Raw genomic sequence first — 16,326 nt, 5'->3', positions numbered from 1 at the left:
ATACCGTGCCGGGCCGGGCCAGGATGAGATGCAGCACCCAGCCCAACAGATCCCAACTCCTCTCCATCTCCCAACACCAGTAGGGCAGCTAGCAAGGAACTTTTCCCCATGGCGAATGTGTATAAGACCAGACTAGGTTTTAGGTGAGGAGTAAAAGGTTTGGGTGGGATCTGAGGAAGAATTTCTTCACCCAGAGTGGTTGCAATCTGGAGCACACTGCCTGAGGTAGAGGCAGGTACTCTCGCTACATTTAAGAAGCATCTGAATTGATAAGACCTAGAAGGCTATAGATCTTCAGCTAACAGGGATTAACGTAGATGGTTACATGATGGTCAGTATGGACACAACAGGCCGAAGAGCCTGTTTCTATGTGACAGGATGACACTATGGCATCACCAACCTGCTGCCACTCTGGCTGTACTGCCCCATTTGGTCACCTGACGCGTCTGACCGCTTGGTGAACCACCTTCCCAAGCCAATCAGAAAGTCAATGTAATTACCTGATTGTACAGCCAGTCCCTCTCTCCCTGTTCCTTGGTTCAACGGTGTCACTTACCACCGAGGCCTTAGGAGGGTCACCCTCTCCATGACTCCATGTTGCTGGACCTCGGATCTGCTCCTTTATAAACTCCAAGTCTTCTGGCAACACCAGGCCATAGCTCTGCAGCACCCTTTCCAACGTATTGGAGGAGATCAAGTGCTCGAACATGGTTAATGAAGCATCCTCGTGCTGCACCAATAACAAATCAGAGAAGGGAGTGAGTCATCATTCTATGCCAATAAATAGCTAATAAAATTAACAGCTTAAAATAAACAAAGGTTTATTTTACACCCTATCCCCAATTTCAGATGAAAAGGACTGTAGATTCTCAGCTAACTAGGCTTATCTGAAGCCCTTGGATAACGTTCAAATATTGGCTTTCCTTTGCTTGGTTCAACCTATTCGAAGGAGTAGCATGCTGATGAAGGGAGACATTGTGGAACACCTTCCACGTTTCTCATCTGCACCCTGTGAAAGTCAACTTCAGCAATACCATTTACAGGGACTATGAGAAGAGATTGACAAAGGTCAGTACCTGGTACTGGAAGTATCTGTAAGATCAAGAGAGCTGCTCAGTAGAATGTAAGCAGTGCATTTGTACCAAACCTGCAAGAGATTTTCCTGCTTCCAACCTGTGAGTTTGTGTCCGAGATGGATGTACATTTGGCTTCATTTTCTCATAGATGGGAGTACCACCTGCCTTTATTATCCATTTCTTACTGCCCTGGGGAGGTGACAGTGAGCCACTACCAACAACCACTGCTCTCCATCTAGCAAAGACCAGCTTTGAGGACTGGCACATGCAAGGCTAACCCTTCCAGAGGGCAGGTGACAGAGAACCACATCACTGCAGCTCCAGAGACATTAATGGGCCAGATGTTGGTCACCATGACTAACACTGGCTTTTTATTCCATATTTACTTATCCAATCCCTTTAAAATTCTCCCACTATTGTAGTGGGATTCGACCTGAGGTTTACTTGCCCTGTTACCCAGCCTTCGTGCTACCATTCTGAACCCCACTGAAAGGCCTGGATAGAGTGGACGTGGAGAGGATATTTCCACTAGTAGCAGAGTCTAGGATCTGAGGGCACTTTTAATCTAAAAGGATGTCCCTTTAGAACTGAGGTGAGGAGGAATTTCTTCCGCCAGAGGTTGATGAACCTGTGGAATTCATTGCCACGGAGGGCTGGGGAGGCCAAGTCACTGGGTGTATTTAAGGCAGGGATTGGCAGGTTCTTGATTGGCAAGGGGGTTAAGGGTTACGGGGAGAAGACGGGAGAATGGGGTTGAGAAAACAGAGCAGTGCATGTTCAGCAGTGCAAGGGAATGTCAGTCCAGATTGTCGTCTCAAGAAACGGGACCTGGACTTGTAACATTCTGACTCAATGGCGGAGCAGACTTAATGGGCTGAATGGCCTAATTCTGCTCCTATATCTCATGGTCTTAGTCTCTTCTACATGGCACAAGTTCAATGGTACTGACCCATGCTTACTGGAAACTGGGTTGAGACTACTTACTCAGAATGCTTGCAAGAAGCACATGGGACACTTTGATATATCAATGGCGAAAGGAAATGAAACAGATACCAAACCCAGAAGTGGCAGAAACGTCATTGTGACATGTTTTCTGGAAATCTTCAGTCTCACACTGACTGAACTTCCTCAAAGACACCGCCCCTGTTAATGGGACCCTGACACCCAGCCCACTGCCTCACCTCTTGTAACACACCCCTTTACTCAGAGACTACGGAGAGCATTACCTTCCATTTCAATCCTTTCCGCGTCAAAGGGATAAATTTTCCATCAAACATGTGCGAAAATGGCCCGTGACCTGGGAAACAAAACATCAGCATTAAGGTGGGAAGGCACTCTAGTGAGCAGAAGGGCTCCAGCTTAAAATCTCATCAACAAGACATCACCTCCAAGGGCACAGTGCACCCTCAGCAGTGCCCAGGAATGCCAGTCCAGATCATTGTCTCAAGAAACAGGATTTGGACCTGTAACATTCTGCCTCAAGGCGAGATTAGAACCAACTGAGCCAAAACTGGCACCAGTGAGCCCACCAAAGATTATTGATTCTGACTTTAGAAGTATTGTGAAGTTATCAACTTGACCAACAGTGATAAATACTAAGCAACTGAGAGCAAATGATCCAAGTTTGTATCTTGCTGTTCTACCAAAACTTGTCCAACGACAAAAATTTCACATATTGCTTTAAAGTTCTCATCTCAGGTTCTAAAACAATCCCATTTCCTGCTCTTGGTTTTTCCCAGTCTCAGAACACACTGGTTTTAAATTTCCCATCACAGAAACACAAATTGGAGAGTGATTCACATCAACACGTCAGTAGCACCTATAATTAGCAGTTTCTCCACATGCCTGTCCCTGAATGTACACTCCCATCAACCCATGACACATCTCCATTACACACTTATTGCATCCTAATTGCCAGCCACCTGTCCCAAAGGAGTCCAGATGAAGGGTCCCAACCCACAAGATAAGGGAGCATAAGTAGGCCATTCGGCCCATCGAGTCTGCTCCAAAGAAAAAGGGAAAAGGAAATGAGAAATTTGGGGGGGGGGGGGGGGGGGGGAATGTCTGCTCGATGAGGGAAAAAAGTCTATTCTATTCCAATTTCCAACCTTATCCCCATATCCCTTGATACCTTGACTAATTAGATATCTATCTATCCCATCCTTAAACGCCTCCAATGATCTGGCCTCCACTGCTGTACGTGGCAAGGAATCCCATAAATTTACTACCCTCTGGCTAAAGAAATTTCTCCTCATCTCAGTCACCCAAAACGTTGACTGTCCATTTCTCTCCGTAGATGCTGCCTGACCTGCTGAGTTCCTCCAGCATTTGGTGTGTTGCCCGAGGAGTCTAATGGCATCAGAATTCCATTAAGCCTATTGCAGCTCTGCTGACTCTGAAAGAGCTCTCCAATATTGACCCAAACACTAGCTGCTTCCCCCAACAAGCCTACAAATCTGTGTCCTTTGTTTACAAGGCCAACTACCTTTTGGTATTTTCTATAGAACCCCAAAAACCACCTCATTAAATAAAGCTTCTTGGATCCTGCCAACCTGCGTTCTTCCAATTCTGGCCTCTTTTCTGACCTTGATTTTTGATGCTTCATCCATAGCATCTGTACCTTCAGCTATCTAGGGCATTGGCTCTGCAACCACCTCCCCAAAGCTTTCCACCTCTCCCTCTCCTCCCTTAAGATTTGCTTAAAAATCTACCCCTTCAAATCAAGCTTTTGGGTTTTGGCCACAGTATTCTCTCACGTAAGCCAGTCACACATCTTGTTTGAGAACACTCGTGAGAAATTCCTTGTGACACTTTATTAAAAGTGATATATAAATGCAAGTTGTTCGAATTACATATGGCAATGTTACCAAAAAAAATTACAATTAAATTTGGTAAATTGGTTTATTATTGTCATATGTGCCGAGATACCATGAAAAACTTTGTTTTGCATGCCATCCATACAGATCATTTCATCACATCAGTACACTGAGGTAGTACAAGGGAAGACAATAACAGAGTGCAGAATAAAATGTTAGTTACAGAAAAACTGTAGTGCAGGCAGACAATAAGGTGCAAGGCCATGACGAGGTAGACTGTGAGGTCAAGAGTTCATCTTATCGTACTAGGGGACCTATAATAGTTTTATAACATGGGATAGAAGCTGTCCTTGAGCCTGGTGGTACGTGCTTTCAGGCTTTTGTATCTTCTGCCTGATGGGAGAAGAGAGAATGTCCGGGGTGGGTGGGGTCTTTGATTATGTTGGCTGCTTTACCGAGGCAGCGAGAAGTGTAGACAAAGTCCATGAAGGGGAGGCTGGTTTCCCTGATGCTCACAACTCTCTGCAGTTTTTTGCGGTCCAGGCAGAGCAGTTGCCATACCAAGCCGTGATGCATCTTGATTGGATGCTTTCTATAGTGCATCGATAAAAATTGGTGAGGGTCAAAGGGAACATGCCGAATTTCTTTAGTCTCCTGAGGAAGTAGAGGTGCTGGTGAGCTTTCTTGGCCATGGTGTATATGTGGTTGGACCAGGACAGGCTATTGGTGACGTTCAAGGAGTCACGTACCCTGCCTGTGGATTTCATGAAGACACTATTGGTGGTCTCTCCCCAATGCTCTGACATGTTTGCTGTGTGTAATCCATGCCTCTCAACTGTACAGGCTGCAGGGATCACTGCTGACCATGAACTCTGCACCTTGTCTTGAGTCTTGATCTCCTAACACTCTTTTCTTCAGACAGCCAAGGACTGTTCTGGTGCACTGAAGACAGTGATGCCTCTGCACCATCCCCATAACAAGGTAAACACTTTCCCCTTTCAATATTCATCCAACGTTCCTCTGAAAACCCCAATGAATCCACTTAACTGTGTTCAGGCAGCTCATTCCAGAACGCAACAACTCGTTAGCTGTTTTGGGATCCCAGAATCGTAGAAATGTATGGCAAAGCTAGACAGCACTGATAGGAATGTGAAAGGTGCACTGTTCTCAGTGAAGCTAAATGGGCGGCACGGTAGCATAGCGGTTAGCGCGACGCTATTACAGCGCCAGCGATTGGGGTTCGATTCCCGTCGCTGTCTGTAAGGAGTTTGTACATTCTCCCGTGTCTGAGTGGGTTTCCTCCGGGTGCTCCGGTTTCCTCCCACATTCCAAAGACATACGGGTAGGTTAATTTGGGTTTAAAATGGGCGGCACGGACTTGTTGGGCCGGAAGGGCCTGTTACCACGCTGTAAATAAAATTTTTTTTAAAAATTTAAAATTTAACATTCCCTCTTATTTTGGTGCATTCCAATTCACAGGGAATACATACCGGCAAGGAATGCATAAATTCAATGTGTAATAGCAAGGACTCAACTGAATGAATTCTTGTTGGATGCTGTTTTGAGATACATAGGACAGACTTGTACACAATTTATTAGAAGGGGATTCTGACAGTGTTGGTGGGGTGGGGGGGGGGGGGTGGTTTTAAATGCTAATGGTTAACCATTTGTTATATTTTGACAACCTTGGAATGTGTACCAGTACACAACCAGTTACTGTCTCATGACTAGCCAGGGCTATCCTACGAGTCAGTGTTTCCCAATTCTCCACAAAGCCAAAGAAATGTGGAAAATTAAACTACTTTGAAGGTTATAACCACATTCTCACACTTAAAAGGAACAAATAGCAGTCTGAATCAACTGCCCTGCTCCCAAAGGCACTAATTCCTCCACTTCTCTGTGGGTACTGCCATATCTACAACACTTCACCCAAGTGCATCATCTTCAAGTGCGAGTCCTTCCAGCCAGTGTCATCAGGATATTTGACAATGAACAGTGTCATGCCTTTGTCCAATCCTACCTCACTTGACATGTTTTCTTTCCTGAATCAGACACTGTAATCAGGAACCTGGATGGATTTTGCCCAGGAACTCTGAAGCCTCCAATCACCATCCTTCTTTACTTAATTACCTTTGCTTGAATATCTCAGAATCTACAGGTGAGCTGGCAAGGTAAGAATAGGCTGAACATTTCTTCATTGGCTTGCCTTAACACAATAGGCCAAATGACCTCTTCCTGTGCCATGACTGGGACTGGGCAATAAACCTAGAACTCCCCACAATGTAAAACCTACCATTCCGTGGGTGATGCCATCAAACACCAACCCCTGTGGGTAGAAAACTTACATTCCTGCTTGCTTCGAGCCCAAGCTCCAAAGTCAATGAATAACTCACACTTTATAAAAATATAACAGGGAGGATGCTGCCACACCAACCCCTACATTGCCCGTGTGGTGCCTTCACCCATGAAGCAGTTCAGCCCCTACAGAGCTGCTCCCTCACCTAGATCGTGGCAGAGTCCGGCGATCTGAACACACAGGATGTCCCGATGGTTAATCCGAAGTTCTGGTTGCCGGCTGGACAGAGCTTTCACCAGTTGTCCTGCCAGATGTGCCACACTGCAGGGCAAAGAGACAACAACTGAATTAAGTAACACAAACCCTTATTCATCAACTGCCTTCAAGCACTGATTACCCTAAATACCCACATTTGATCCAAGTGAACATTGTTGCTCAGTCATAGACGGTGAAAGTTTATCGACACCAAATTCTTCACATGCAAAGCAATGACGCTATCTTAAATACCAGCACTTTTGAGATCCACCAGCTACAGTCCACTTGTCCAGGTTACTCTGACAGAAACTCCCTAACCCATCACCTCTACCATGGAGGAGGACAAGGGCCGCAGGAAGCTGGAAACAGTAGCACCTGCAGCTCCCCCTCACACACCTTGCCAACTGGGAAACATGTCATTGCTCCTTCATCATCACTGGGTTCGAATCCCGGAACTCCCTTCTTAGTAGCATTGTGTAATGGAAGAAATGCACCAACTCAAGAAGAGGGTCACCACTACCTACCCGAGGGCAAATTTGGGATAAACCATAAATGCTGGCCTTGCCAATGGGGCTGAGAACACAACAAAAGAAGTGTCTGCCCAACTCAGTCTCAAAATTCATGGCATCAGCTTCCGCCAGCTTTATGGAGAGCATTCCAGTGTGCCAGTCACTAGTGGGAACTGAACCCTCAACCTTCACCACCAGAACAAGTTGACACCACAGGGTTCCATCCATCTAGAAACGAACCTGTGATTGCAACCTCCATGAGCCATTAACTGAACTTGTGCAACCCAACCACGTAACAAGAAATATCCCCACAGACAAATATATGGCTTAGCAATGCATTATGTCTAAACAAATCCATTATGCTGGATGCCCAAGACACTGGAAATGACTTGCAGAATCAAATACATATGTCTCACCAAAAGAGTGCAACGACTGTAAATTCTGCCTTTTATGTGGTGAGATGATCAGACAAAATTTGGTACACAGTGGGTAGTTTTTTTTTACAGAGTGGCTTTAGACTGAAGAAAGGGAACCTGCGAGGTTTAGGGAGGAAATTCCTCGACTTGGTGTCTCAGCAACTGAAGGAAAGTCTTTTATTTTGAAGCTGATGAAAACTCAACGATCCTGGAATCTAGAATTGGAGGAATAAAAACAGGTTCTTGGAGAGCCAAAGGCTCAGTGAGGTTTCAGAATAGGGAGGCGGAGGCTGTGGAGAGATTAGCAAAGGAAGATGAGAATTTTATATTAAGACAAGGCTATGCCAGGTCACAGGGTGATGTGATACTGGAAATAGTTGAGCCTAGGTCAGGGTTTGAGCACCAAAGGGAACACTCAGTCACTGCAATTTCAAGCAGCCAGTTGTAACAAAGAGCCATCACACATCAACTCAGTAGAGAGGATGTGACTAGTTAATTGGTCTGATGTGAATGCAAATTTAACCCAATGATTAATACAATCAAAGGACAAAAGGGAAAATTGTGCTACAACTCAGACCGCAAGGGCCTTCCCCGTGTCTGCGTGGGTTTCCTCCGGGTGCTCCGGTTTCCTCCCACATTCCAAAGACGTACAGGTTAGGAAGTTGTGGGCACGCTATGTTGGCGCCAGGAGTGTGGTGACAGTTGCGGGCTGCCCCCAGAACACTCTATGCAAAAGATACATTTCACTGTGTGTTTCGATGTACATGTGACTAATAAAGATATCTTATCTTATCCAACTCTCTCCGGGATAGAGGTCCATTGAAAAGGGGAACTTCATAAACACTTGTGTCGACATAGAGCTGGGTTCAGAGCCTAGCCTCCTCCGTTCTGATCTCAGCTCTGCACTTTGTCCACTCACCGGTCTGCTCCACACTGCCCTGTGGGTCTCTGTCCCACTCCAGTCAGACCGGGTCACAGACTGGCACTCAGACAATGCACTTTCACACACAGTCAACATCAGGCTCTTTACAAATTAGAACAAACACAGGGCTGATAACACCAAGGAACAGAGGAGGGGCTCATGCTGCATTTGCTCAGAGTTCTGTTAGACTATTTCACAGAAACTAGAGTGTTTAGCGAGGGGTAGTGGGAGGTGGGAGCAGTGAACTTGCCCTCGGTGTACCCTAGCCCTCAGCAACAACAAGACACTGAGCTGTGACTTGGTTGCAAAGCTCCCACAGCCCAGAAGACCCATTGTATTCCTAACAAGTATAGGGGCTGGAGTCACCCCCCTCAACTGTGGGGAGATGGGCTTCACCTTGGAGGAAGACTCACATGGTGGATTCTGATCAACTGTCACGAACCAGCAACAAAAGAAACACACTGAGCATGATTTACTGTTAAAAACTATTTTATTAATCACTACTTATGCTAATACGTAAAATAAAAGTAAAAATGTTAGTATGTTAGAATTCAAAAATGTTAAACCTCGAACGTTAACCCCAAAACTAAACTCTTCGTGTGTGTGTGTGACAAAGTCCAAAACTCCCAGTTCCGGAATGGTTCTTGAAGTTCAGTTCCGCAAGCCATAAGGTGAAACATGAGCAAGGGCTTCTTCAACAACCACCGTTGTCTGAAGATAAGATGTAGAAAAACATAGAGAGAGTACATACGAAATCCAAATGTTCCACGATGGACCCCAAACGACACTCCAGTGTTTACTCGGTAGTGACTTCCTCACCCCGAAAAGCATCCGAACCGTGGTCGTCCACACACAAATACCTGTTCCTTCTACAGGTCAGCAACAAAGTGAACTCCACCGGATTACTTCCAACTTCCATACATGGATTTCAGTGGCAAACACAGTTATTGTTTCTCATCCATCGATAGAGAAAACAAGCAGGCTGGTGTCTCTCTCCCTTCTCTCTCTCTCTCTCCTTCTTCTTCTTCTTCAACAACGTCATTACGTCCTTTATCTTCTATTGACGTAAGCACGCCCCACACACACATACACACACACTCTCTATCTTAAAGGGACTTTCACTGAGTCCGTAACACCTCCCACCTAAAAAAAAATTTTTCCCAAGAAAAATTTAACCGCGCATACAGTTAGTAATGTGAATGATTATCATGCTACACAACTACAGACTATCAGATTAGTATAGATACAAGTTTCCCATTTAACATCGGGAAAGACAATCAGCAATCACATTATCTTTGCCTTTAATGTGAGTTATCATGAGATCAAACTCTTGCAAAATTAAACTCCAGTTTAACAGCCTTCTGTTCTTGTTTTTGACTTGGCTCAGAAACGCCAATGGGTTATGATCTGTATATACAGTCAATGGTTTCTGAGCGGTGCAAACATATACACTGAAATGTTGCAAGGCTAAAACAAGCGACAGTAATTCTTTCTCTATGGTGGAATAATTCTTTTGATGCTCATTAAATTTCTTTGAAAAGTAAGCTACAGGATGGTCAATATCATCAAGGTCACCCTTCTGCAACAACACAGCCCCTGCAGCTTCATCACTGGCATCTACTGCTAATGAAAATGGCTTTTCAAAGTCAGGTGTTCTGAGCACAGGATGGTAGCATAAATGGCTTTCAGCTTCTCAAATGCTTCTTGACAAGAATCTGTCCAAACAAACTTTACTCCCTTCTTCAGAAGATTAGTTAGGGGAAGAGCAATATCAGCAAAACTTTTTACAAAATTTTCGGTAATATCCAACCATTCCCAAAAATCTTCTAACAGTCCTCGTACCTGTGGGAATAGGGAACTCAGATATTGCTTGAACTTTTGCCCTGAACAGGAGCTTTGCTTGCCTTGACCTACAACATAACCAAGATACGTCACAGTGGCATGGCCAAATTCACTTTTAGCCAAGTTAACTGTAAGGTTAGCCTTGGAAAGTCTTTCAAACAACCTTTCTAACACAGAGATGTGATCTTCCCAAGTATCATTCCCAGTCACTAAGTCGTCAATGTAGGCATCTGTATGTTTTAACCCATGAATCACTGAATTAATCATTCTTTGAAATGTTTGCCGGAGCATTTTTCATTCCAAATGGCAAAACATTGTATTCATACAATCCAGAAGGGGTTACAAAGGCTGAAATATCCCTTCCTCTATCTGTTAATGGAACACACAGTACCCTTTTAATAGGTCAATCTTTGTAAGAAATTTTGCCTTTCCCACTCTGTCTATGCAATCATCCACCCTAGGAATAGGGTAAGCATTCTGACTTTGTTACAGCATTCACTTTCCTGTAATCTGTGCAAAATCTAACAGTTCCATCAGGTTTAGGCACAATAACACAGGGCGAACTCCAATTTGAAGTAGAATGTCTAATAATATCACTTTTCCAACATGTATTTTATTTCCTGATCAACAAGTTTACTTTTTTCCACATTCATTCGATATGGGTGTTGTTTGATTGGTTTTGCATCCCCAACATCAACATCATGGGTAATTATCGATGTTCTGTTTGGAACATCTGGAAACAGATTTTTAAATTTTAAAATTAATTCTCTCATTTGATGTTTTTGTGAAACTTGTAAATGGTCCAACTTCGTTTCAAGGTTCTCCAGGATATTTTGGGTTTTTTAGTTTCGATGGAACAATATTTGGTCTAAATTGGCCTTCCTCAACATCAACATCAGGCATTCTAGAAACAACCTTTACACCATCCACCAAGGCCACAACTGAATCCCTCTCATAATAAGGTTTTAGCATGTTTACATGACAGAGTTGTGTTTTCTTGTGTCTATCTGGTGTTTTGATTATATATGTTAGATCAGTCACTCGAGATTCAATAACATAGGGTCCAGAAAACGAGATTGCAAGGGATTATTTTGGCTAGGGAAAAATACCAACACCTTTTGCCCCACTGCGAATGTCCTAGGCCGAGCACGTCTATCAAAATATGTCTTCATTCTTATCTGGCTTGTTTTCAGATTCTCTCTCGCTAGCTGGCAGACTCTCTCCAAACCGAGTTTTAAATTTTTGGACATAGTCCAACAGACTCAAGTGCACTTCCTCATTAACCCATTGCTCTCTCAACAACTCCAAAGGTCCTCTCACCCGATGTCCAAATACAAGCTCAAACGGACTAAATCCTATTGACTCCTGGATCGATTCTCTAACGGCAAACAAAAGTAAATGGATACCTTCGGTATCCAATAAGTCAAGAAAGCAATAAGTCTTCAGCATATTTTTGAGAGTAGAATGAAATCTCTCCAGAGCTCCTTGAGATTCTGGGTGATATGCAGATGATACAATCTGCTTTGCTCCCAGCTCATAGACTATTTGTTGAAAAATTTTTGACATAAAATTACTACCTTGATCAGATTGGATTTCTTTTGGCAAACCAAACAAGGTAAAAAATTTTACAAGAGCCTTTGACACCGTCTTGGCCTTAATATTTCTAAGGGGTATTGCCTCTGGAAATCTAGAAGTGGCACACATGATGGTTAACAAATACTGATTTCCAGTCTTATACTTTGGTAAGGGGCCAACACAGTCCACAATCACCTTCGAAAAGGGTTCACCAAAAGCAGGAATTGTTTCAAAGGAGCCACAGGGGGTTTTTGATTTGGTTTACCTACCATCTGACATGTGTGGCAGGTTCGACAAAACATCACCACATCTTTTCTCAAACCAGGCCAATAGAATTGTTTCAAGATCTTCCCGAACAGTTTTATTCACACCAAAATGACCACCCAAAGGCATACTGTGGGCCAGGTTTAAAATCTCATCCCTATAAACTTTTGGAACAACAACCTGATGAATAACTTCCCATTCCTCAGTAACAGAAACATGAGGAGGTCTCCATTTCCTCATTAACACTCCATTTTTGACATAGTATCCAATTGGCACTTTTTCCAATCTCCTCACATGAGAGTGCTTTTTCTTTCAATTCTGTCAACTTCAGGGTCCTTTGTCTGTTCCACCATAAAATCCTTCCTCGACAAAGACAAATCTTTAAATTCAGGCTCACTATAAGGATGTTGATCCTCCAGTGAAGACAGAAAAGTCTCAGATAAGGCATCATAATTTTCTTCCTGTTTAGGACTGTCACAAGGAACCACATCAGACTGCACCAGGACTGTCTGTCTTGGCTAATTCTCTTAGCTCTAGCTCGAGTCACCGCACATGATGGGTAAACATCTAGATCATCCTCAGACTCATCAATCCTTGGTTTGGTCGTTAACCGTACCACAGGAACAATTTCTCCATCTGCAAGGTCATTTCCCAATAACAAAGAAACTCCTTTCACTGGCAAACTAGGTCTTATCCCTATCTCGACTGGTCCTTCTACGAACTTTGACTTTAAAATCACCCTGTGAAAAGGGACAGACATGGTCTCACCTGTAACGCCTCGTACTAGATTTACTTCACCAGTGTCACTTTCTTCACCAAAATTTAAAACACTGTCCAGCAAGAGAGATTGACTAGCCCCAGTATCTCTAAGAATTTTCACTGGCACCTGGGGTGACTCATCATTCAGTGAAACAAAACCCTCTGATACATACGAACGGAATTCTTTTCTCACCTCCTCCAACTTTTCCGCTTTTCCCTCTTGCAAGGACTGGTCTTTAACAGCATCTCCTAAACCTTTTTGATTTTTAATTGCCTGAAAGCAAGCATTGGGCCCAGCTTCCTTCTTTTTCTTCAAAAGGGCACAATTAGATATCACGTGGCCAGGTTTCCTACAGTAATAACAAGTACGCTCAACAGGTTTCTCCAGCCCTGGCTTCTTTTCATCCTTTCCTTTTTGATTACCTCCCAATTTAATCTCCGGTTTACCTGGATTGTCTTTGTAACTCTTTTGAAAGGTTTTAGGTTGTCCCCATTTGGATTTATGGGTTAAAGCATAATCATCTGCCAACCTAGCAGTTTCTTGTAAAGTTTCCACTGCCTTTTCATTTAAATATATTGTTAATTCAGCTGGAACACATCTTTTAAAGTCTTCCACCAGTATCAATTCTTTCAATTTATCAAAATCCCCATCTACATTTTTAGCCAGGCACCATCGTTCAAAACATATTCTCTTTCCATTGGCAAATTCCATATAAGTCTGATCTGCAGATTTCCTCAAGTCTCTGAATTTTTGTCTATAAGCCTCAGGGACCAATTCATAGGCCTTCAAAATAGCTTGTTTTACCTGGTATAATCAGCTGCATCCTCAACAGACAAAGCAGAATAAGCTTTTTGAGCTTTACCTTTAATCACACTCTGTACCATAAGAGCCCATCCTTTCCTTGGCAAGTTTGAACTCACAGCAACCTTTTCAAAATGTTGGAAATACTGATCAACCTGATCTTCTTCAAAAGGAGGGACTAATCGAACCTCCCTGCTGGCTGAAAAACCATCATCAGAATCAGATTCCGAACTCCTACGCTTCATTTGTAACTCATGCTGCCTCTGTTTTTTCCTTCTCCTCTGCCTCAAACTTTAACCGAATTAGTTCCCGTTCCCGTTCAGCCTCTAACTTCGTCCGAGTTATCTCTTGTTCAGTCTCTAATTTCTTTTGTTCGGCCTCTAATCTCTTTTCCTCTTGTTCGGCCTCTAATCTCTTTTGTTCTCGTTCAGCCTCTATCTTTGCCAGCTGCACCTGTGCCTCAGAAATTGCTATTTCACTGCCAGGAAACTGTTTTAACACTTCCTTCTCAAACACCTTCTTTTCCACATAATGGCCAGCTATCAGTCTCTGAATATCTGCCTTTCTCATAGACTGCTTTACTTCTGTAAGGTTTAACCTTGTAGCAATCTTTATCAAATCATCCTTTTTCGCCACCTCCAATCCCTTTTGGGTTGGTGACTCCAAAAGTGCCTTAATATCCATTGCTGCTGGTTTCTACACACACAAGCCAATTAAAAAGAACTTATCAGACCTCCCTCAAAAATCTTTGGATTGGATCCCGGACGAATCTCGTTAACCTTGGGAACTATCCCGGACGAGCCCCCAATTTTGTCACAAACCAGCAACAAAAGAAACACACTGAGCATGATTTACTGTTAAAAACTATTTTATTAATCACTACTTATGATAATACGTAAAATAAAAGTAAAATGTTAGTATGTTAGAATTCAAAAATGTTAAACCTTGAACGTTAACCCCAAAACTAAACTCTTCGTGTGTGTGTGTGACAAAGTCCCAAACTCCAAGTCAGGAATTGTTCTTAAAGTTCAGTTCCACAAGCCATAAGGTGAAACATGAGCAAGGGCTTCTTCAACAACCACCGTTGTCTGAGATAAGACGTAGATGTAGAGAAACATAGAGAGAGTACATACGAAATCCAAATGTTCCACGATGGAACCCAAACGACACTTCAGTGTTTACTCGGTAGTGACTTCCTCACCCCGAAAAGCATCCGAACCGTGGTCGTCCACACACAAATACCTGGTTCCTTCTACAGGTCAGCAACAAAGTGAACTCCACCGGATTACTTCCAAACTTCCATACATGGATTTCAGTGGCAAACACAGTTATGTTTCTCATCCATCGATAGAGAAACAAGCAGGCTGGTGTCTCTCTCCATCTCCTCTCTCTCTCCTTCTTCTTCTTCTTCAACAACGTCATTACGTCCTTTATCTTCTATTGACGTAAGCACGCCCCACACACACATACACACACACTCTCTATCTTAAAGGGACTTTCACTGAGTCCGTAACATCAACTCACCACAGTCTGCTTCTAAACTTTACTTCCAGAACTCCTCCCCAAGTCCTTACCCGATGGAGTGCTCAAATCTGTTGTGGGAAGCCCCAGGATACACAAAGTACGTCCCACCGAGCTGCTTAATGAAGCGGAGACGCTGGAACTGCGGGGTGTCTATGATGCGGACAAGCAGCGGGTGCATCTCGATGTGGCCGTGGATCGGGTCGTTGAACACCTGCAAGGAATTGAAAGGTCTCTGCTCACATCACAAGGCACCACTGCAAGAATGGTCACGGACAGAACCTGCCCCCAACAAACTGTGCCAATGAAATATGGCAGAGGCTGCAAGCCTGCAAGCCTGCAATGGAACAGGGAATGCTGGAAACTCCGAGCAGTCCAGGCAACATCCACAGAGATGAGCATCCAGTTTCCATGAGGTAACGTTAACCCTCTCCCTTTCCAAGACGCACCCTGACCTGCTGAGTACTTCCAGTCTTTGCTGTTTTCTTCCATTTTTATTGTAAAATTATTGGGGCTCACATTTCCTCAAGAGAACCTGACAGATTAGAGTCTACAGAGACACAAGAGACTTCAGATTTTGGAATATGGTGCATAAAACAAATAGCTGGATGAAATCAGCAGGTCAGGCAGCATCTGTGGGGGGAAAGGGGAAGTGGGATAGAAGCCATCCTTAAGCCTGGTGGTGTGTGCCCTCAGACTCCTGTATATTCTGCCTGATGGGAGAGGGGAGAAGAGAGAATGACCCTGGTGGCCGTGGACTCAGATCCACCTACCTGCTTTTTCCTCATAACCCTTAATTTCCCTACTACGCAAAAATCTATCTGTGTCTTAGATATATTTAATGAAGTAGCCTCTACTGCTTCCCTGGGCAGAGAATTCCACAGATTCACTACTCTCTAGGAAAAGCAGTTCCTCCTCATCTCCGTCCTAAATCTATTCCCCGAATCTGGAGGCTATGTCCCTAGTTCTTGTCTCACCTACCAGTGGAAACAATCTTCCTGCCTCTATCTTATCCTTTTAATAATTTTGTAGGATCCCCTCTCATTCTTCTGAATTCCAGTGAGTACAAGTCACAGGCAACTCAATCTCTCCTCATAGACCAACCCCCCCCCCCCCATCTCCAGAATCAACTTGGTGAACCTCCTCTGCACCGCCTCCAAAGCCAGTATATCTTTCCTCAAGTAAGGAGACAAGAACTGCACGCAGTAGCTGCAGCCTCACCAGTACCTGCAGAGTTGCAGCCTGACCTCCCTGCTCTTAAGTTCTATCCTCT

General features: G+C 43.8%; 1 protein-coding gene across 1 annotated transcript in view; it reads right to left on the bottom strand.

Annotated features, from left to right (window-relative positions):
• Nucleotides 1-16,326, bottom strand: part of LOC127579069 (deoxynucleoside triphosphate triphosphohydrolase SAMHD1-like) — a 53,028-nt gene that overhangs the window by 24,505 nt on the left and 12,197 nt on the right. Inside the window, exons 4-7 of the mRNA XM_052031705.1 lie at nt 15,107-15,267; nt 6,394-6,509; nt 2,303-2,373; nt 557-730 (exon numbers count right to left, since the gene is read on the bottom strand). Of these exons, the coding sequence (XP_051887665.1) occupies nt 557-730; nt 2,303-2,373; nt 6,394-6,509; nt 15,107-15,267 (522 nt within the window). The remainder of the gene's footprint in view (nt 1-556; nt 731-2,302; nt 2,374-6,393; nt 6,510-15,106; nt 15,268-16,326) is intronic.

This window comes from Pristis pectinata, chromosome 16 (assembly GCF_009764475.1).
Source record: "Pristis pectinata isolate sPriPec2 chromosome 16, sPriPec2.1.pri, whole genome shotgun sequence".
Taxonomy (NCBI): Eukaryota; Metazoa; Chordata; class Chondrichthyes; order Rhinopristiformes; family Pristidae; genus Pristis; species Pristis pectinata.
The sequence above is the reverse complement of the archived record's forward strand: the minus strand, read 5'-3'. Positions and strand labels throughout refer to the sequence as shown.